Source organism: Bidens hawaiensis, unplaced genomic scaffold, assembly GCF_021521415.1.
Source record: "Bidens hawaiensis isolate Kalapana, Puna unplaced genomic scaffold, B.hawaiensis_p1.1 tig00028750_1, whole genome shotgun sequence".
In the NCBI taxonomy this organism is placed as follows: domain Eukaryota; kingdom Viridiplantae; phylum Streptophyta; class Magnoliopsida; order Asterales; family Asteraceae; genus Bidens; species Bidens hawaiensis.
Window position 1 is genome coordinate 79,764 of NW_027505131.1, and position 22,287 is coordinate 102,050.

At 35.3% G+C, this 22,287-nt stretch overlaps 1 protein-coding gene across 2 annotated transcripts; it reads right to left on the bottom strand.

The window, feature by feature from the left end:
* Positions 1–1,447: 1,447 nt before the first annotated feature.
* On the bottom strand, positions 1,448–15,130 carry LOC143610950 (SUMO-conjugating enzyme UBC9-like). Of its 2 annotated transcripts, none has more exons than XM_077085288.1 (5): positions 15,101–15,127; positions 14,860–14,970; positions 13,330–13,457; positions 13,143–13,247; positions 1,448–1,832 (listed from the first exon to the last, which is right to left on the bottom strand). In XM_077085288.1, the coding sequence occupies exons 2-5, from the start codon at positions 14,927–14,929 to the stop codon at positions 1,689–1,691; spliced, it is 447 nt and encodes a 148-aa protein (XP_076941403.1). In that variant the 5' UTR covers positions 14,930–14,970; positions 15,101–15,127; the 3' UTR covers positions 1,448–1,688. The 2 variants fall into 2 exon arrangements, with proteins under 2 accessions (XP_076941403.1, XP_076941402.1); XM_077085287.1 differs by lacking the exon at positions 1,448–1,832 and adding an exon at positions 11,290–11,679 and having other exon boundaries at positions 15,101–15,130.
* Positions 15,131–22,287: the final 7,157 nt, after the last annotated feature.

Sequence of the window (22,287 nt, forward strand, 5' to 3'; positions counted from 1 at the left end):
GGGGCGTCAATTATTGACATGATACAAAAACGACACGAAATAAAGAGTTTTGGGTTGACTAAAAAGACCTGTTTAAAAAAATAGGTCAACTTTAAAAAACGGGTCGGACTGGGTTGACTTGTTAACCCGTTTAACTATTAAAAAAACTTTTTTACAACTATATTTTATTTGTTTTTTTTTTCGTTTTTTATATTTTCTTAAGATACAATTGTAATTTCCAATTCATTTTCAAGAATTTAATAATTATAAAAAAAATTATTAATACCACTCATTTACTCTATCGACTCTGAATTTTATCATTTTTTTGAAAAATGAGTTAAACGGGCCGGCCATGTTCGGTTTGTCACGAATAATAATGTGGGTTCGGTTGCACATTTCAACCAGTCAATCCGCAACCCGTTAACTTGCCAACCCAACACGATTGATACCCCTACATAAAAGTTCAAATAAGTATGAATTTATGGATTTGACATTCGTGATTCTCTTTTATCTAATTTTCTTTTAACTAATCAATTTACACAATCACCAAAATTTTTTAAATTTGTTTGTGATATATCATAAATCGAATACTTCTTTTATTTTGTTTTGAGTATATACACTATCGTTTTTCAATAAAACTTTGATACAATGTTAAGCATTACTGTCGTTTAAACTAGTTGAAACTGTGAGTCTAGGTTTTCCAGTTGCATTGGTGCATCCTATTTATAAAGGTCCGACACATGAACAAATTATGTGTAAATAATGACGTGTTTAATCCTGAAAATGGTGTGTAATTAGTTTATAATTCACCAATATAAATAAATAGAATAAGACTGAAATGGGCTGAAGATGAAATAGTACTGGACTTAATGAAATGAGAGATGGCCTTGAAAGTTGAAATCAGCTAGTGTTATGGGGCCTATAAGGAGTTAAGGGCATGAGCTTGGGAGGTATGCGACATTTTGGAGCCATAATGCCATGGAACACTAACCCACCACACCGTACCAGGGGGAGAGGGGGGGGGGGGGGCATTATGGCATAACGTTGGGAGGTATATACATAGCGTTGTGATGACTCAAATTTTGAGGTTCTTGCAAGAGAGAGGTAGAAAGAAGGGGATAACAGGCGTTTTTGGGGCATTTTTCTACTACACCCATTTTTTGCAAAATGACCAAAAGCTGAGTAGACGACATATGACGCAAAATGCATTGAATTTGTGACATAAGATCGTCACCTAGTTTAATAATCACAGGATCAAGATAAATTATGTGTATGTAGATGATTGAACACGATAAACTTAAGTTTTGCAACCAACTGGAGTGATTGCATATTTCTCATCTTTCAGCAACCAACTTCAACCGTCTTTTGTTCTGTGTTGCTTCTTAACTTTATTGCAGTTTAGTCCCGTCCAGTTTTAGTGACAAATTTTAACTAAACACTTTGTTGATCTACGGATGAATATAAATATCAAACAAAACGACACATTCATAACAAACCGACTATTGCAGTACGATTTCCCCACTTTCTTTCCGATTCAAATATACACAAATTAAAGCAGACTGTCTTGCCAAACACATGAAGAAGAAGAATAAAAACAAAGTTCTTACTAAGATTTTTATTATTATGATTCCATCACCCACAGCATGCAGATTGAAAACGAAAGCACCCACCAGCATTCGTTCAAACATGCCCCGGATGAGTCTTGGTAATCATCCCATGGCATATTTCTGTGTCCAGCTACGAGCAGTCGCCTCGTATTTGGACTTGTCCGTCTTGTACAAGTGAGCGATTTCAGGCACCAATGGATCATCAGGGTTTGGGTCGGTTAACAGGGAGCAAATGGAAAGCAACACCTGCGTATCACATCAACACTTAGGTCTGTAAACAAACATTCAGTGAACCACCCGTGTACTGTTCTGCGGGTAGTTCGTTTATGCTAGTTTATCAAACAACAAATGAGCTCAAAACAAGCCAAGCCCGGGCCTCAAAAAAAATCCCGTTTAGTTATTGAGTCTTGGCTTGTGTAAGGTACTACACGAGCTCAAACCGAGCTTATACTAGTTAAAGATTTTTCTCAACATATATAAAGTAATTAGAAAAGTATTTAAACTAATTAATATATAATGAACAAGCCGAGTCTGAGCTTATAAAACAACTTACAAGCTCGAAATGAGCCTTAACGAGTCTTGTGCATTTTTAAGTTTTACACTTTTACCTTTTTTGGACTTCTATGAATTAACTTCACGCTGCACAGTCGAGCTCAAGCCTTGGCTCATTTAAGGTAGTGCAAGCACTCGAGCCAAGTCAAGCTCGTTTAAATTTTTTCCTCAAAATATATAAAAATAATTAAAAACGTGTATAAAAAAATAATAAATAATAAACAAACCAAAGCCTGAGCTTGAAAACGACTCACGAGCCAAGCTCAAGCTTTAGAATAAGAGCTCAAAACGAGCCAAGCTTGATCTCTCTGAAGTCAAAACAAAAGAGCTTTTTCTAGCTCGAGCCGAGTCCAGGCCTCAAATAAAGCTCTTTTAACTATAGAGCTTGTTGAGCCTTAACAAGCCTTGTGTATTTTAAAGTTATACCTCTTTTGAACTTGTATGCATTAACTTCAGACTGCACGGCTGAGCTCAAGCCTTGTCTCTTTTAAGGTTAGTGTAATTAGAGCCTAGCTTAACTAATTATAAAAGTACAGCAAGTCACAAGACGAGCTCTCGAATAAATCAAGCATTGAATGATTAGACAAATTCTAAGCTTTGGACAATGCAAGATGTGTGAACAAACTGGTTCTTGATTTGAGTTTAGCAAGAGGACTGATCATTACACTGGGGTCATATAATCATATTCATAGGCACTACACAGGTCTTAATTTTATTTCATTTTTTTTCGTTTGCGTTATTTTGACTATATCTTATGTTTGTGATTTTCCACGTTAGTTCAATTGCTGCGGGTGGACACTATAACAATCTTATTAAAAGATTTTCTCTTTTCTTTTATTAATTTTTTTTTTGGAAAAAAACATGTATATGCATCTGTGTCAATTTTTGCAATAATGGAAGAAAACCAAAAAGACAGGAACCGAGGTAAAAGGAAAGACAATAGCAAATCATTTGTTAGTCTATATTCCGCTTCGGGCCTCATTTTAAAACATGTTTGTGTGGTTTTGAAGATGGTTCGAGCCAGTGAACGTACTTGGGAATGACTTATTGTTAGCAGCTAAACGGGTGAACATGTGTTGTGATGCAAAGCAGAGTTCATGGTTAATAAAAGGTTGATCAAGCACGTTGATCGAGCCAAGAGTTTGGGATCCCGTGGATGGTGATTGTAGGTGATATAAAGAAGTTAGAGAAGGAATTATAAAGCTTAAAAAATGAGGCGAATGTTGAGCAAGAGGACCCTAGAAGCAGTTTTGTTGATAAGCTTATAAGACTTATTCACATTGATTTATATTGGGTTTTATATATTTAATGAATGGTCAGCCTTTTTTTCTTTTGAATACAGTTGGGAAGGATTTGTTAGGCCACCCGTAGTGGGAAGACTAAAATGGGTGACAAGGGGCGCGAATACCGCCCCGGGGGCGACATATTGGGTGATAAGTGTGAGGGGGTGATTAGAACTTGTCGCATATTCTTGTTTATGTTATATTTTTATGATAATAGTGTGTGTTTGTGTGATATATATATACATATATATATATATATATGTATATGTGGCTACAACACCATTACATCCTTAAAACAAAAACCCCTCTTTTGGTGACTAGCCGCCACATGGCGCAAGTCGTCCTATTTTGTAGCTCATCCACTTAAACATAGCCTTATGGTGTGTTTAGTTTAAAGGGTTTAAGGTTGACATGAGTTGATTAGTTTGTGTTTTCCAATGGCTTTTCTCTCCACTTAATCATAAAAATGCAAAATGAGATTTATGAAAATATGTTGGGTCTGGTTCTAACCACTCAAAATGGTTTTGGTTTACAACGGGTTGTAAGTAAAATGATTTCAAGTTATTTTAAACTAAGTATTAATATTGGTTCAGATAGAATGAGTTATATGCAAAAACGAATTCAAGTTAATATGGGCACTTGAAAAACATTAACTTGGTTCGGTAAAAAAATGTTTTAGACCAAAAATTAAGTTAAAATAAGTTATGGATGACAATTATGTGCAAATTTAAACTAATTACTTTTTAAATATTTGTATCCACTATTCATTTCCAGTATTTTTATTTTTTAGTCCTAACCGTCTATTGTCTTATTATTCCATTCATTTGTTTTTGACTTGAACAAAATATGTGAACCTAAGTTTTTTAACCGGGAATGATAGATAAATACACAAAAAAATTAGATCTATCACATAATTATTAAAATGTTTTATATCAATAAGATTAATTGATTGTCTAGGTTATTATTAAGCCATTATGTATTACTCGTGGGTTGATCCGAAACACAACCCGAATTTAAATGGGTTGACACGAATAAATATATGGTTTGGGTTAGGGTTGAAGAATCTCAACCCGCCAACCCGAAACCTACTAACCCGACACGATTTACACCCCTAACTAAAATCAAACTAACTTGAATCACACACAACCATACCAACAACAATAACAAAATATAAGAAATCCAAGAACATGAATTGTAAAATTACCCTGAAAAAATCCAAGAACAATTCATAAAATCACCCATAATAAATCCAACACAAACAAACCCAATAACTGAAAATCAAAATCACAGACAACCACCCATTTACCTTAAATCAAATCTCCCTTATCCACTAAAAAACTTGTTCCAAATTTGTTGCACAATACCCGTCTTCTTCTTCTTGATCCTCACATCCCCTTTCCCTTCAACGCTAGCACCTTAGGCAGAATCTTAGGCATATTATCACTAACTTCAGCGACATTATAGTTAACAAATGTCATAGAGTGCCATTCCATATCTGCAATTATTCTCTTCTCCATCTTGTGGGGTTCTTTAGTAGCTTCAGAAACGTTGATGTTGAATACAGACCAGCGGTGGCTCCTACCCTCATTTCTTAGCCACGCGCATGAACTTATCATTTCAGTAGTTCCGGATGTTGGCGAACAGATTAACTGCCGCTCGGAATTATTCCCACACGCAAGTCGTATCTTACCACCGATATGCTGCTTATAAACCCTAAACATCGACGACATTGTTACGATTGCTTGTGTATGTGTGTGGGTGGGTGTGTGTGAGTGAGTGTGTGTAATAAATGAACCAGAGGAAAGAGGGAGTGTTTGGGTGGAAAGGAAATGGGTCGGGTTTGATTTACACAAACGGATTAGGGGGTGTTTGGCCTAGCTTTTTTAACAAAGCATATAGGTCTTTTTTAGTAAGCTTAATTTGGTGTTTGGTTTAACTTTTTAAGCTCAAGCTTATTAGCTTATATAGGCTAATTTTAAGAATCTTATTTGAAGATGGTTTTTTTGTTTATTTGAAAAAACTTATTTGTGTAAGGATATAAGGATTAACCAAAAAATAAAAGATAGGCCAAACACCCACTTAATAGAAAATGGGTTAATAGAAAACGTTTTATCATAGTCTGGTGAAGAGTTTGTCTTCCGCGCCTCACTTTACTGAATCATTTTTGAGGGAATTCAAGAATTTGTGGATTAAGATGAATTCAGATGTTCAGGCTCACGTTAGTAATGCAATTGGTTTCTTCCCATCTAGTTGTAAAAGAAGGGTGTTGAGGAGTAACGTTGTCAACTTCCATACCCCGCTAGAAAAGGTATGGTAATATGCTTAAATTTGTTTCTTGTCACTTGAGCCTTAGACTAAGGGTAGTGGGGCGCGGCAGGCCGGGCGTAGACGACGTGGCCGCTGCGCACACCACTACACCCTTGCCGTGGATGGGAGCGCGGACGACCGTCGTGGAGCTGACCGCAGACAGATCAAACCGTTGGAGTGTGGGGAAAATTAAAAAAGTAGATTTATATATAATAATATTCTGATTAATGGATTGATAAAGAGGTGTTCATGAGAACACGTAGAACCAGTAGAGGAAGACAACGGATAACGATTGAACGAGATGAGTCCGGCGACGAAGGGAGGAGTTGATAGTGAAGCCGGACCGGAGGATTTCACTGAGAACATGATCTAAGTCACCGTAATGGGCATGGTATCAAAGGATTTATAGTAATGAATGAAAGTGAAACCAAAAGGTGTGATTGGGGACGAAGGGTGGAGAAGATTTTCAATTGGCAGAAGAAAACAAAGGACAGCTGGAGATGGTGGAAGAATACAAAATAATGTAACAGAACATTGGGTACCTCTTCATCGCATGCTTAATGAAAGTATTTTAATTTATATTTGTGTGTATAATAAAAAATAAATTCAATCAAGCTCCGGATCATCTGGACCACCACATCCTTTGGGGCTTGATCCTGTGTCATGTCAGCGCCTACGTGGAGTAAATATATTGGATTATTTTGGGTTGGATCAAGTCCCACTACCCTTAGCTTTAGGGTAAGTTGATAATTACTTAAATAATTTGTTGTAGAAACAAAAATGTTAGAATAAGGCTGAGGGGTGTGGGGCTTCAACGGGGGCGCTAGAGCCCCTCCGTTCGCGCCCCCAGGCGCTAACACCACACCACCGGGGCGCTAGCGGGGGCGCTAACAGGGCGCTAGCACGAAAAACCATGCAGGCGTGAGCCTGTTAGCGGGAGAAGAGAGAGATAAAGGTGTCTTGGTAATGGAAAAGAGCCGTTGGGCTCTTGTTAAATTAAAAAAAAAATATTTTTCCCTCCGCCGTCGAATCCGCCCACCCAAACCCGCCGGAACGACCGCCGTCGCCGTTGCCGAATTGTCGGATTACGGAATCGAGTGGCGGTGGCAAGGGTAAGACGTAGTGGAGATTGGAGGCTGCGAAACGGGCTAATTGAATAAGGGCTTTGTTTGATTGTTTGGATCTGAGGAAGAGGAAGTTGCCTTTGTTGCTGTTGGTTCTGGCACATGTGATTGTGGATTTACGGGAGTTAAGTTGGTTCAGATGGACATTGGGATTGGGATTACAGATTGAAGAAATTGGAGAATTAGAGAGGTGAAGGTGAATTAGACGAGACTGCGTCATTGAGCACTTGAACATTGAAGTGGACGACCGTTAATATTAATAACGCTGGAGCCCTGCTGGAGCCCCTCCACACTAGGGCCAGGGGCTCCAACGGGGGCTCCAACACCCCCCTTATCCAGTTTCTCTCTCTGCCACACGTCATAATATTATTGGTTGGAGCCCCCATTAAAGCCCCCCACACCCCTCAGCCTAATGATTCTTTCATAGCTAACAAATACTAATACTTTTTACAATATAAAGTAGTGATTCTTTTTAATTTTAAAGGTTAACCAAACAAGACAATGAAACAATAATGATCTATTATAATTCCTATGGAGTCATGAGATAATTAGTAAGACGCTAGTCAATCAATAGCATTATAGCAACTATGATTGTCTGCAAATACTATCATCAATTATATGGATTGTGAGTAAATTTTGATTCAAAATGATATGGACAATTAACTGTAAATGCGCATCAAGTATTAACTTGGGTGATGATTCGTAGCCGAGTTATTGTTGATCTGTCACTCATTAAGAGTAACTTAGTCACTTGTGATGGTAACCGAATATATGCTAACCAGTTTATCTGTGTCGTTTTTGTTGTTCGATCAAATTAATTCTAACATTTGAAGTCTTTCTTTTAAGTTGTGTCAATAATGTCTAAAACATAACATGTCATTTATCTTCACGCAAAAAGACCCTTCCAAAATTCATCAATGATTGAGATTCAATGTCGAATGAGAAGGTGACACGGACCATTTTGAGAATTTTTCTGAAGGGATGGTCATTTGAAGTCTCGTTCTTCACTTGGTTTATTTTGGAATTTTTCTTAAAAGAATTGGGTTAAGATTCATGTTGTTATTATTATTATTATTATTATTATTATTATAAAGATGTCATGGATTGAGACAACAAAAAAAATTAAAAACACTCGTTCAATCAGCAAGGATTAGGTAATCCATGACATATTGTGGAGTCTTTTAGAAATTATGTTTTTTTTTGTCTTTCTTTGTTATTTTATCGTGTTTTTGTATTTTGTTGTCTTTTCTTTTCTTTTATTTATTTTCTTTTGTTTGTTTTTGTTTTTGTATTAGTAATCTTTTTTAAAAAAATACTTTTTAAATATTTTTTACATTTTAAACCAAGTTTCGGGTAGAACCGAGTAAAAGTCGAAATTCTCGTTTTAACGAGCTAATCACTGTTCAAATGACCAAACATATTTCTCAACATTTTTAACTTATGTTTCATTTTATTTTATTTAAATTTCTAAGTTTGTGGTGTGTTGGAACCAAACTTGGTTTAATACCAAGATCGAGTGGATTTACATTCACTTAAACTCGAGTTTGAGAGTTTAATTAATAAAAATTCTCAAACTTGTTTAAGCTACTTATTTTATTGAAGTAATTCATATATTTAATTAGAATTGTTTGACGAGTTTGAATAATACGATGATATAAAATGAATTAAACAAAATTAAATGCTCATAAATACAAGTTTTTATTAATAAAAAAGTTTCGAATTAAATTCCCGAGTCGGGTAAACATAAACGAACACAAATACGAAAAATCCGAGTTGTTACAACGACAAAGACGATGATGCAAGGGATACGCCCACCACACTCAGACGAGTCAACGACGCGGGTGGTGTTGCAGTTTAGATTTGTTTTTGTGTTTTGTTTCTTTTTTTCGAACTCGTTGTTATGTATTTAATATTATTATATAAATTTTGTTTTGTTTATGTTGTTTCGTTCCAATTTTAAAATTGTTGTTTCATTTTAAACCAAGTTTCAGGTAAAACCAAGTAAAAGTCGAACTTCTCGTATGGAAAATTGTGTTTTTTTATCCTTTTATTGTCTTTCTTTTATTATTTTATTTTTTTTACTTTTGTTGTCTTTTTTGTATTTTTATTTTTGATTTTGTTTGTTTTTTTTTTGTGTTAGTGGGGTGTAACCAATTTTTATTTTTAATATTTTTTTGTTTTCAATCCATCGGTTTATGACACGTTTTACTGTAATAATAATAATAATAATAATAATAATAATAATAATAATAAAGGGAAATTATTACATAAAAACAGGGGTGACAATTGTTGACACGACCCCGAACCCGACACGAATTTTTTTTTTTTGAGTTGACTAACACGATCCGCTTAAAAAACGGGTTGGCTTCAGGCCGACTAACACAACTCATTTAAAAAACAGATCGGATTTGGGTTGACGTGTATAAAACGGTTAATCCGTTTAAGTATTCAAAAAACTTTATTATTATATTTTTATTTGTGTTTTTTCCATTTTTCATAATTTCTTAAAATACAGTTGTAATTTCCAATTCATTTTCAAGAATTTAATAACTTTAAAAAGATTATTAGTATTACTCATTTACTCTATCGACTATAAATTATATCAATTTTGTTTTTGTTTTTTCTTTTTGAAAAATGAGTTAAGCGGGTTGTGTTCAGTTCGACACGAATAATAATACGGGTTCGGTTGCACCCTTCAACCCGCAACCCGTTAACCTATCAACCTGAATACCCGACACATTGACACCCCTACATAAAAGTTCAAATAAATATGAATTTATGGATTTTACATTATTGATTCTCTTTTAACTAATCGATTAACACAATCACCATGTGTTTAATTTGCTTTTGATATATCATAAATCAAATACTTATTTTATTTAATTTGAGTATATACATACTATCGTTTTTCAATAAAACTTTGATACAATGTTGAGCATTAATGTCGTTTAAACTAGTTACAATTGTGTGTCTAGGTTACCAGTTACATTGGTGCGTCCTAGTTATAAAGGTCCGACACATGAACAAATTACGTGTAAATAATGACGTGATTAATCAGTAAAATGGTGTGTAATTAGTTTATAGTTCACCAAAATAAATAAACAGATAAGACTCAAATGGGCTGAAGATGAAATAGCAATGGACTTAGGGTATGTTTAGCAAAACTAGCTGGTGGCTATTAGCTGAATACTGGAAGCTGAAGCTGGAAGCCAGTAGCTGTTAGATGTAGCTTTCTAAATTTATTTATGTGTTTGGCAGAGTATTAGAAGCTTTTAATAAAACTAGCTGGGTGCCCGCGTGGTGCGGCGGAATGAGCGCACAACCTAACATCAAGTGTATAATCAGTGTCGGCACATGATTCACCTGATGACAGTGCATACATAACCTGAATGTAGACGTGTAATTCATGGAAGGCAGTAAGCGTGTAACTGATAACGAAAATCAAGATACAAATCTGAAATATAGAGTAATTTCAAATAGATATCCTTTTAAACCAACCAATTTTGATATGAATCCATTTCTGAGCAGGCACTGTTCTAATATGAAACATGTTCTGACCTGACCCCTTTCGATTTAAAAGCGTAACGACACAAACCGAATTAATTTAATCATTTTTGTATCGATTCGTTCTGACCCTAATTTGGCCTTACACATGACTCAAGTTCATCTGACTCGACTCCTAATTTGGTCATACAAATGACTTGAGCTCACCTGACTCGACTTGTTACCGATCCTAACCGATAATCACGTAGTATGTTAATTTTTTTAAATTTAAAGAAGTATAACAATATCATACTCATATTAAAGAGAATAAAATTCACGTTTTTATGATATAATTTGTTTAAAAAATTATTAGCGTTTGAAAAAGTTATGGCTCCTAAAAAAGACGTAGGGGTAGTTAGTTTTGAATAAGAGTTGAATGTATAATTATTATATAATCTAACAAAAGTTGATAAAAGTTCAAATATCAAACATGTAAATTCAATTGTAAAAGCTTGTAGCTAGCTTTTTCTCAAACGCTGTCAATACTAGCGTTTAAATATAGAGCTTTTTCTACTAATCTAAAAGTTTAAAGCTTCTAAAAGTTCATTGCCAAACAAAGTTTTTTATTAAAAAGTTACCTTTTTCTTAAAAGCTTGAAGCTTTTAAAAGCTCATTGCCAAACATACCGTTAAATGAAATGAGATATTGGCTTAGAATCAGCTCGTGGATTTGTATTTATTCAACGCTATTTATTCTTATAACGATGGGACGCTATTTATAATTCACCTAGTTTAATAATCATAGGATCAATATAAATTATGTGTATGTAGATGATTGTGCACAGTAGACTTAAGTTTTGCAACCAACTGGAGTGATTGCATGTTTCTCATCTTCAGCAACCGATTTCAACCCTTTTTCGTTCTTTGTTGTTCTACATGTTACAGATGAATATAATAATCAAACAAAACAACACATTCATAAGCAAACCGACCATTACAGTACGATTTCCCCACTTTCTTTCCGATTCAAATATACACAAATTAAAGCAGACTGTCTTGCCAAACACATTAAGAAGAATAATAAAAACAAAGTTCTTACTAAGATTTTTATTATTATGATTCCATCACCCACAGCATGCAGATTGAAACCGAAAGCACCCACCAGCAATCGTTCAAACATGCCCCGGATGACTCTTGGTAATCATCCCATGGCATATTTTTGTGTCCAGCTACGAGCAGTCGCCTCGTATTTGGACTTATCCGTCTTGTACAAGTGAGCGATTTCAGGCACCAACGGATCATCAGGGTTTGGGTCGGTTAACAGGGAGCAAATGGAAAGCAACACCTGCATATCACATCAACACTTAGGCCTGTAAACAAACATTCAGTGCACCACCCGCGTAATCTTCTGCGGTTAGTACATTTATGCTAGGGCGTTTTCATGTTGTTAATCACTTGGGGGGGGTCCTTTTAATCATAAATACGGTAGTAGAAATTAGTATTGGCAAATAAGTATTTTTTTAGGTGGGTAACTAACGGTTCAGAATGGTATCAAGCAGAAACCTTAATTCTATATGGTATAGGCACATGGGCTAATTCTATTTGGCGTTGCCAAATAAGTGTTAATTCTATACCATATTGACAAATGAAGGTCAACTCTATTCTTGCCAACTCACCCTTATTTGCCAATACCATACAAAATTAATCTTTATCAGACAATACCAAACAAAGCTAACTCTCATTTGCCTAAATCATAGAGAATTAAGGTTTTTGACTGACACGCTTATCTGAAACATCATTTACACACCTAGAAAAAAACTTAGACCACCCGTAGTGGTGGAGATTGAGAGGAGATTAGGGAGGGACGCCATTCTTCTTGCTGACTGGGCGTCATGTGGCACACTTCTACCCCTACCACTACGCATGATCGTATTCACTAATACTAATTGCTATATTTATGATTACAATAAAAAGTCAGCCTCCCAAGTGATTACCAACCTGAAAAAGACACTACTTCTAAAATAAATGAACACAAACACATATCTAATTCGTTTGTTTATGTTCATTAGCTTACATTTTTTTAAGTTCGTATGTAATTTTTTGAATCTATTAAAATTTAGAGTAGTTGTATTAACTTTTAGGGCCAACAAATTGACGTTCATGTTTACATTTAATCGGTGTTCTCTCGGTTATGTGGGTTCATCTACGATTAGTTATGATTGTCCGTTTGAGCTATCGATAAACGAACAGGAACAAACTCAGTTTCTTAACCGACGAACACAAACAAAAAAACCCTGCTCGTCTGATAAAAAATACATGAACAAACACGAACATGCCCTGTTCGTTTACAAGCCTATGTCCACACTTGTTTGATTTATGCTTGGTCATGCTAAAAATAAGTAACAAATAGAAAAGGAAGTGACATAAAAAGATGAAATCACAAAATCATATGCATTAAAATTAAAAGGTGGCAGCTTTGACTCATATTCTTATCAACAGGTTGATTATGAAAGGACCGAAAGGTTGGTTCGGGTTATTTTTATTTCTAACAGGTCACTTGTGTTGAAAGTCACGAAAAGTACATTTTTTATGCATTAGACAAACTTTTTATATAAAATCTAGATTATAATATTAAAATCATATATTAATAATTGGCGCGCTACAGTATTTATAATAACTTGCGAGGCTACAAGGCTTTTAGATACCGTATAGACAGACATGCATGTAGTATTTAAAAAACTTGACATTGCAAGCGCATACAACACTTCCATAAAAAAAACACAACTTTGTAGAATAATAATATCAAACCTTGGAAATTGTTAAAGCCGGGCTCCACTGCTCCTTAAGGATATCTAAGCAAATGCTACCATTGCTGTTGATGTTCGGGTGGAAAACTTTGGTCCTGAATGCAACCTGAATATCAACATATCTTAGTTAACATTCAAAATAATAAAAAATATGAAGAAACAGAACACAAATCACACATCAAAACTACCTTCGGAGGCTTGAAAGGATAATCAGGAGGGAAATGAATTGAAACAAGAAACACGCCTCCCGAATATGGGCTATCCGAGGGTCCCATTATTGTTGCTTGCCAATGAAACATATCTTCAGCAACAGGACCTGCAAAGTAACATACACAACTTGTGAGCTTATCACATCAACAAATAATATATTCTGTAAAACAAATAACAGTATCAGCATCTTCAAGTATTAATATAAGCTGAAAAACATAGTACTCAATGGTTCTATGATAACCCAAAAGCTCAAATAAACACCATACGTTCATATATGTCTACAGATCACACATGGAGTTAAAACCCGAAAATTCATTACTCAAACAGACAATTACAAAGTGATGTCTGTTTGAGTAATGAATTTTCGGGTTTTAAATCCATGTGATCTGTAGACATATATGAACGTATGGTTTATTACACTTGTTAAGCTGGTGAAATTGCATTATGTACAGCCAATCAGCTATAGAACAGATTTTCACGCGTTGCAGCATATTAGCATATTAAGCAAACCGTAAGTGAAAACAAGCCCAGCTACTCAAGATCGGATCAATAAAATGCTCAAAACGAGCCAAGCCCGGGCCTAAAATATTCCCGTTTACTTATTGAATCTTGGCTTGTGTAAGGCCCTACATGAGCTCGAGCCGAGCTTATGCTCGTTAAAGATTTTTCACAAAATATATAAAGTAATTAAAAAAGTATTAAAACTAATTAATAGTTTAATACATAATGAACAAGCCGAGTCCGCGCTTGAAAAAGCTACTAACAAGCTCGAAACAAGCCTTAACGAGTCTTGTGCATTATTTAGTTTTACCTCTTTTGGACTTCTATGAATTAACTTCACACTGCACATCCGAGCTCAAGCCTTGGCTCATTTAAGGTAGTGCAAGCACTCGAGCCGATCTTAGGCTCGTTTAAAAATTTTCTCAAAATATATATAAATAAATTAATGAATAATAAACAAACCAAAGCCCGAGCTTTAGTAAAAGAGCTCAAGACAAGCCGAGCTTGATCTGTCTGAAGTCAAAACAAAACGAGCTTTTTCTAGCTCGAGCCGAGTCCAAATAACGCTCTTTAAACTATTGAGCCTGAGTTCAAGCCTTGTATGGGAAGCTTGATGAGGCTTAACGAGCCTTGTGCATTTTATATTTTAAAGTTATACCTCTTTTGAACTTGTATGTATTACCTTCACACTGCACAGCTCAAGCCTTGGCTGTTTTAAAGTTAGTGTAGTTAGAGGCCTAGCTTAACTAATTAAAAACGTATAGTAACTATAACCGAGCAAGTCACGAGACGAGCTTGAACAGAGCTTAGGCTTGATTAATATTTTCTCAAAGTATTATTAATAATTAACACAGCATATAAATTAATTAATAACACTGAAGTATAGCTTTAGAAAAAAGATCTCATAAGTCAAAACGAACCGAGGCTCGTTTATACATAACAATTGAAATTGACGAGTACATACATAGATGTATAAATAAAATTAGCGAGTAATGAAATAAACCTACCTGCGCTGCATGAGGTAGGAGGATCCTTCTGCAAATCCTTGAGCTCCTTAATAATCCGTTTGGACGCCATCACAGCAATTAATTATCTCTCTCTCAGCACAACACCAAACCCTAATTTCAACAAAACAACACAACTCAGTCAACGCCAAAACTGAAAGATCTGTGCTGATTTGTTGTTTAATAAACACAGTTGAATAAGAATTTTAAAAACAAATAGAGTCTGATTATTAAGATGAATGACCTGAAGATTGAAGACGAAGGTGTTGAATTCGGATAGAGAGACAGCCAATGGTATCAAAGAAAGAGGGGAAACAAAAAGAAAGTGAGATGCTAGGGTTTTCTTATATTTATATTTATTTATTATTATTATTATTATAGATGGATGGTGGGCCCCGCAGTTGGCGTGGTTGTAACGCTGGGTATCGTCACCAATGTGATTAACACTTTATAAATTACATCATGTTTTTTAATAATGAGATATCATGTAAATTATTTATTTTTCTTTTTGTTTTTGTTTTAACTACAAACAAAATTTTATTAAATAAAAAATTACATGCCCTCCCCAAAGAAAAATCCTTTCATACGGTCCAATTTTTCCAACACAAGAACAATAAAATGTAATAAGTGGGAAAGGATATAAACATCGACTTAATCGTCGTGGCTCGACGTCGGATTCCAAGCTCTTATCAAATTCATATTACGATGTATTTGAAGGTCGATGTGCTTAAACGAGAAACCACCTACCATAAACAGTAGCGCACCTGCCATGGCACGTAACTCCATTGTATCCATGCATGTTCCAAACACCCGACATTTGGGTAAGTCAAAGACACCTAAGAATCCAACATAAATTCAACACGTGCCTCATATCCTAGTCATCATTAAATACAATGTCATTGACTTAAATGAGATGTGTTAGCAACTACTTGTTATAACTAAGTACAATTCAACCCCTCACAAAACTCTGTAAGAAGTTGCATGTTTCATGATTCTGGATAGCCATAGCTATAATATATAGAAACGAAGACAACAAATCGCCTTTTCAAAGCCCACAATAACAAGTAAACTCTAGTGTAGGTGACCTGTTCACTAAAACTGATGCTCAATGTCAACTTTAAATATTATACCTTGCTTATTATACTTCCGCAACCACAAGACCAACTCAAAAACTCATTTTTTTTAAATAATTGATTAAGTGTTTCTTAATAATAATAAGAAAAAGGATACAGTTACAACAGAGAGGCAGGTAAGCGGGCAACAAGCTGCGCTGTCACCCCCTTTTGAATGGCAAACCCGATCCTACTAAAAACATAGTTATCATTCTTCGGCGTCGTTGAGTTACTGTGCACGATCCGCTGAACTATTTTTAAAAATGAAGCAGCATCGAGGGCGAGAGACCCAAATGTATCAAAAGCGATGAAGGCATATTGATTCTCAACACACGCCTTATCGTGTTTAGCAATTTTTCCTGCTTCTGCCTTTAGCACTGCTTGCTTAGCAACAAACCCGGTGTCCCTAAGCCCGACGAGAGGGGACACTCCAGTAAGGTCCACACAAGCATGCTTCCCCCCCCCACCCATCCAAACACAAGAATGTCCGCTGGTCGGAGAGTAGACCTTCCTTCACGCGGATCCGACAAGAAATTCACATGAGCCTCTTTTTTTGCCGAGATTCCCGCCCGTTTTAACACATCACAAAGGACATCCCTGACCAAATCATGTGTCACACCCCGACCAAAGGCGGCGGAACATGCCGGGTGCAACGTGATTGGACAAATACACAAGACATTATTTAAAGTGACAATATTTAATCAACTCATTTATTTCATAAATCAATAAACAAACACATCTCGTTCATATAAACAAATTTAGAAACAAGTAGTAATCATATTGTTCGTTTTACTAATACCCTAATAGTCTTGGTAACGTTTTTCATCAAGTCCTCGAGTCAACAAAAGTCAAACCTGTAACATGCATAAAATAATATTTTGTCAACACGTATGTTGGTGAGCAATTTCATAGTTTGAGTATATATAATATGAGCGAAATCCACAAACGTATATGAGACTATAAATAAAAGCATCAATCGTGGCATATAAAACATATGTAAATGAGGATCCTTTTTACTCGGTAACAACCGACATACTCGGATAATGAGGCCCTATTCTACTAGCACAAGGCTAAGTAGTTAGGGAAGCGTATGATCATACTTAATGAGGCTCAACAACAGCATAAAAATAAACACTTGCTCACGTAAAGCATATGAGGCATATAACACACAAAAGAGCAAGTATTCATATACCCTAAAGTTTGTGGTTTGAGAAAAGTGTATAATAAATCATTCTTGTTTTGAATAAGTATGCATGTTACCCCAAAACATAAAAGGGAAAACGGGGGATGAAATGTACTCACCTCGATTGACGAATCGAGAAATAATAAATGATCGAATGTAGAAAGCTTGCAAACGAAACGAACGAATCCAACTTGAAAGCTAAATGAAAACGAATAAATAAAATATATTAATGAACTTGAACTTTAGTTGAAACTTCATTTGAAATATTGAACGAGAAGGTTCGGTTGTTAATCGGGTTACCGGTTAGTTTGTTAATGATTAGGGACTCGAACATAATTGATAATTAGAATAAAAATAATATCATATGATTGAGCTTTTAAATGGCTAAACCAATATTGAATAGAAACAAGGCGGGTTTAAATCCGGAGTTCGGTTTTATAAAAATGAATTGATAATAAGGTTTATAATAATATTATTAATGGTAAAGATATAAATGATAATAATGATTTTAGAATATGTTATATATATAGATATATAAGATAATGATGATAATAATAATAACAATAATTATTATTAATATTACTAATATAGTATAATAATTATAACAATAATTATTGTTAATGATACTAATAATAATAGTTAAAAAATAAAAATCTTGGTATTAATTTGAAGTGTTGTTAATAAAAATAGTAATAATAGTAAATAATATTGATAATAAATAATGATACCATACTCGATGTCGGTTCGAGTTCTAAACGAGTCTACAAAATAAATATAATAATATTATTGCTAATAATAAATGATAAGAAATATAATTTTTAATAAATAATAATAATATGCTCCTTTAATAATATTAATAACAACTTTAATATTTATAATAATAATGATAATAATAATAATAATAGTTTTGTTAAAAGATAATAGTAATAATAATAATAATAATCACAATAATAATGATAATAATAATAATCTTGTTAATAATGATAATAATACTAATAATTATCTTAATAATAATTAGAATAATAATAATCTAGTTAATAATAATAATGATGATGATAATAATAATTAATTAATGATAATAATAATAATAATCTAGTTAATAATAATGATGATAGTAATAATTAGTTATGAGGTTTATAATAATAATCACAACAAAATACCTTCAAAGTCGGTTTAGAGGGAAAACGAACTGGCGACTTGATTACTAGTTAAGAGTTAAACACAAAAATGATTGAAGCTATAAATCTCCTTACCATGATGTTTGGCCGAGAACAAATGTCGGAGCCGAGCAACGGTCGTCGGAGAATGTTCCCACCAGAAAGAGAGATAGGCGGTGGGAGAGAGTGAGGTAGAGAGAGAGAGAGACCGAGATAGAGAGAGGGAGAGACAGGGACATAGAGAGAGAGACCAGAGAGAATGAGAGAGGGAGACGGAGAGCAGAGAGAGGGCTGCGGACGGAGCGACCACAGCGGCCGGAGTGCCTTCGCGGCTTGTCGCCGGAATCCGGGTTCGTCGGAAAAACGCAAACAAGGGGGAAAGGGGCTGGTTTTGGATGGTTGAGGTGGAGGTAGTGAGGTCGCCGGAACGACGAGGGGAAGAAGAGGGAGTGGGTGGCCGAGTTGGAGTCGCCGGAGTCTCACCGGAGCCGATTCCGGTCGCCGGAAACGGCGCCGGAAAAATGGGAGAAAGAAGGGGCGGCTGGTGGTTTAATGTTTAGGTTTAGGTTTTTTTTGCTTTTATATATGCATAATATATTTTCAAAAGTGGCCCCTCATGTTTCAATAAATGTTTAATATGACCAAAGTTATAACGAGTTTACGAAAATCAGTTTCAACCCTCTATGTTTTCTCAACGACACTATAATATGACAAAACATCGATTTATTGATGATCGAAATATATAATATAATATTGTATAATAAATAAATAAAGTTCTAAAAATATTGAGTCAGGTTCACGTAATAAAAGTTTACAAAACGAAAACAACTCGAGACTCGAATTTGACGGATGTCACATCATGTCTATATTTAAACTCCGGGAGTTCTTTGCAGTGAACTGTGTGTTCACCAAAATTATCTAAATAAACTTTACGGCAGACCGGGCATGGCTCATCAACGGGGAACATGTGGATCATTAAGCGATACTTAAGAATGGCTCGGTACTCCACTGCTGACATGTGCTGGCATAACCCTTCGACGGGGGTGACACTCAAAAAGTCTTGAGCATGAGGAGTTTGAAGACATTCTAATACCGCTCTCTGCCGAGAGGACATACCAAACTTTTCTCCCAAACTTTGGATGGTTTTACTATAAAGGGCACCTTTTAGGAAATTCTCAAAACAGTCCCAAACTTTGGACGGTTTTCTCCCAGACTTTTCTCCCAAACTTTGGACGGTTTTACTAAAAAAAATCATTGAAAATTCTCAAATAAATCTTCTTCGAAAATAAAAACAGTCCCAGCACCTTTTAGGAAATTTAAAATCCATCATGTCCCGAAGCTCTATCCTCATCACAGTCCCACGCCATTGCTTTTAACCATTGACCAGGAAAATGGTTGAACTAAAGGATCATCCTCAGTGTCGTCCAACATCGACAAATGTGGACAATTCAGAGATGGTCTCGATGTTTCCAGCTCTTCAATCTCTGTTGCGAACACCACATCTATTATGATTGTAGGATTTGATACCCATTTTCCATTAATATTAATACCTTGGACATGGCAGTCCCCAAGAACACAATCCATTGAAGTGTAACGCGGAATGCAGACATGCATGACAAACATATCACATAATTAATATTAACTCGTTAACTTATTCCAAGTGGATTCCAACATAAAACAACACCGTTTTATTATCTAGTTATTATTATATATAATAATTGCAAGATTTGGTGCCCGTGGATTCTTATTGGTCCATGTGGCACCAATCATGTTTGGCCATCTAAGTTTTTTCTTTTTATTTTTCCTACTTTATTTTGTAATTTTTGGTTAGTAAAGAATGTAATAAAAATCAACCGAAGCCGCTTTATTTTTGTTTTTGTTCCTATGCCGTAATGAATGTGACTAAAACCGATCGAATATGCGTAGATTCACCGTCTCAACATCCAGAATTGACAATGGTCAAATTTTATCGACTGACGCCGCTCCATAGTCCACCTCAATTTTTACAATTTTTTGTTTTAGTTTTGATACAATAATGCATGAAACCGAAACCGACCGAATTCTCTTAGACTTACCGGCTACCGCCTCAAAATCCAGATGTGACAATGGTCAGGTTTTATCGACCGACGCCACTCCATTGGTCCACATCATTTTTATAATTTTTTGTTTTAGTTCTGATACAATGATGCATGAAACCGAAACCGATCGAATCTTAGACTTACCGCCTCAATGCTTGAGACCGACAACGTTTGGGTTTTACCTCTGCCCCTGCGCGTGGCGCAACGCGCCTGGTAACACACTAGTTATCTCTATTTTATATTACTATTTTATTTTATCCTGTTTTGCCAAAACACACCACACCCTCTAAAATCAACTAATTAAATAAACTATTTGGTAAACAAAAAACCGAGTAGTAAAAGTTGTGTTCATGGTGATGATGATGGTGGTAGCGACGGGGTGCTCAGGGCAGTCAGGAGGTGGCGGCGGCAACAACAGTGGTGATTGGGTGAGGGTGGTGGTGGTGGGGGCGGGCGACAGTGGTGATCATGTTGTGGTGTCGAGAAAATAACGTCAAAGATGAATGGAATGAAAAAAAATGAATGAGGGAGGGAAGAAAAGGTTTTAATGAAATGAAATTCCTCGCAATGATCCATTTCATTCCCCATGTCATTTCTGTTTACTAAATGCTAAGTTATAGTATTTATACCATTAGATAAGTGAGGAACCCTTGTCTTTAGCTTGGTAAATGGCCCGGTTTTACGATGTAAAACATGTTATTGAAACAAGAAGTAATATCTTTATTTCACCATAGAGACCGAGTAAAGGGGGGGGGGGGGGGAGGTTGATCGCACATTACGTCTATGATGTTATAAAGTAAGACATTAGACACCTATTGACCCATGATAATCGAGTGATTACTTTTGTAAAATAATAAATATTGTTGGATGGAGATGATCAGGTAAGTTAGAGGTCTGTCAATTAACCAAATAGCCGTTAAAAAAAGAGAGAAGAAAAAAGGAGGCAACCTTGGAGACAACTCCCACCATAAAAGAGATAATTTATTACTTTTTGGTTTTTCAAATCATTATTTGGTCAACTGATTGCAACTTCTTTTCAAACTCACGCCACAAAAATTTAGGAAACTCATATACAATCTCCTTTCAAACTTGTCGTTTAAGAAAACCATAATATCAAACTTTGTACAAGAAACAGTAAATAGAGTAGGGATGGCAATGGATCGGGTTTAGGTATTCCCAAACCCATACCCGGTTATTAAAGTCCATCTCAAACCCGCCGGGTTTTAATCGGGTAATTACCCATCGGGTTTCGGGTTTTCTCATCGGGTTTCGGGTTTCCTATCGGGTTTTGATAAAATACCCGTCGGGTATACCCGGCTCGAAATCCGCCGGGTTTTGACAAAATATAACTAATCGATTACAAAGATTGTTACCATAAAGATAAAATATCTCAAATAATTAACATAAACAAGTTTCGACAAATAATATATTTGGAATATTGTATATATATATATAATATAATAAGCTATATCGGGTATATAATCGGGTAAATGGGTTTATGTTATCGGGTAATCCGGTCGGGTAATCGGGTATATTAAAAAATCCCAAACCCGCGAAAAATTTAAAACTAATCCCAAACTCGTCCCAAACCCTAATGGGTCGGGTATTACCCGTCCCATTTATGTAGGGTTTCGGGTTTTTTTATCAGGTTCGGGTTTCATTGCCATCCCTAAAATAGAGTTATAGTGGTTACATAATGAATTGGTAAGTAATGAAAGTTTTATGATATAAAAAGTCGGTGAGACTCGATTTGAATATTTAGTGACCTAATTTGAGAAAAATATGCATGAATAACCTAATTGGAACACTTTTGAAAATTGGTTACTATTCTATTTGATATTCTCTAAATAGTATGCACAAATTATTATGTAGTGTATGTAGGAAGTTGATTCACTTGTTAT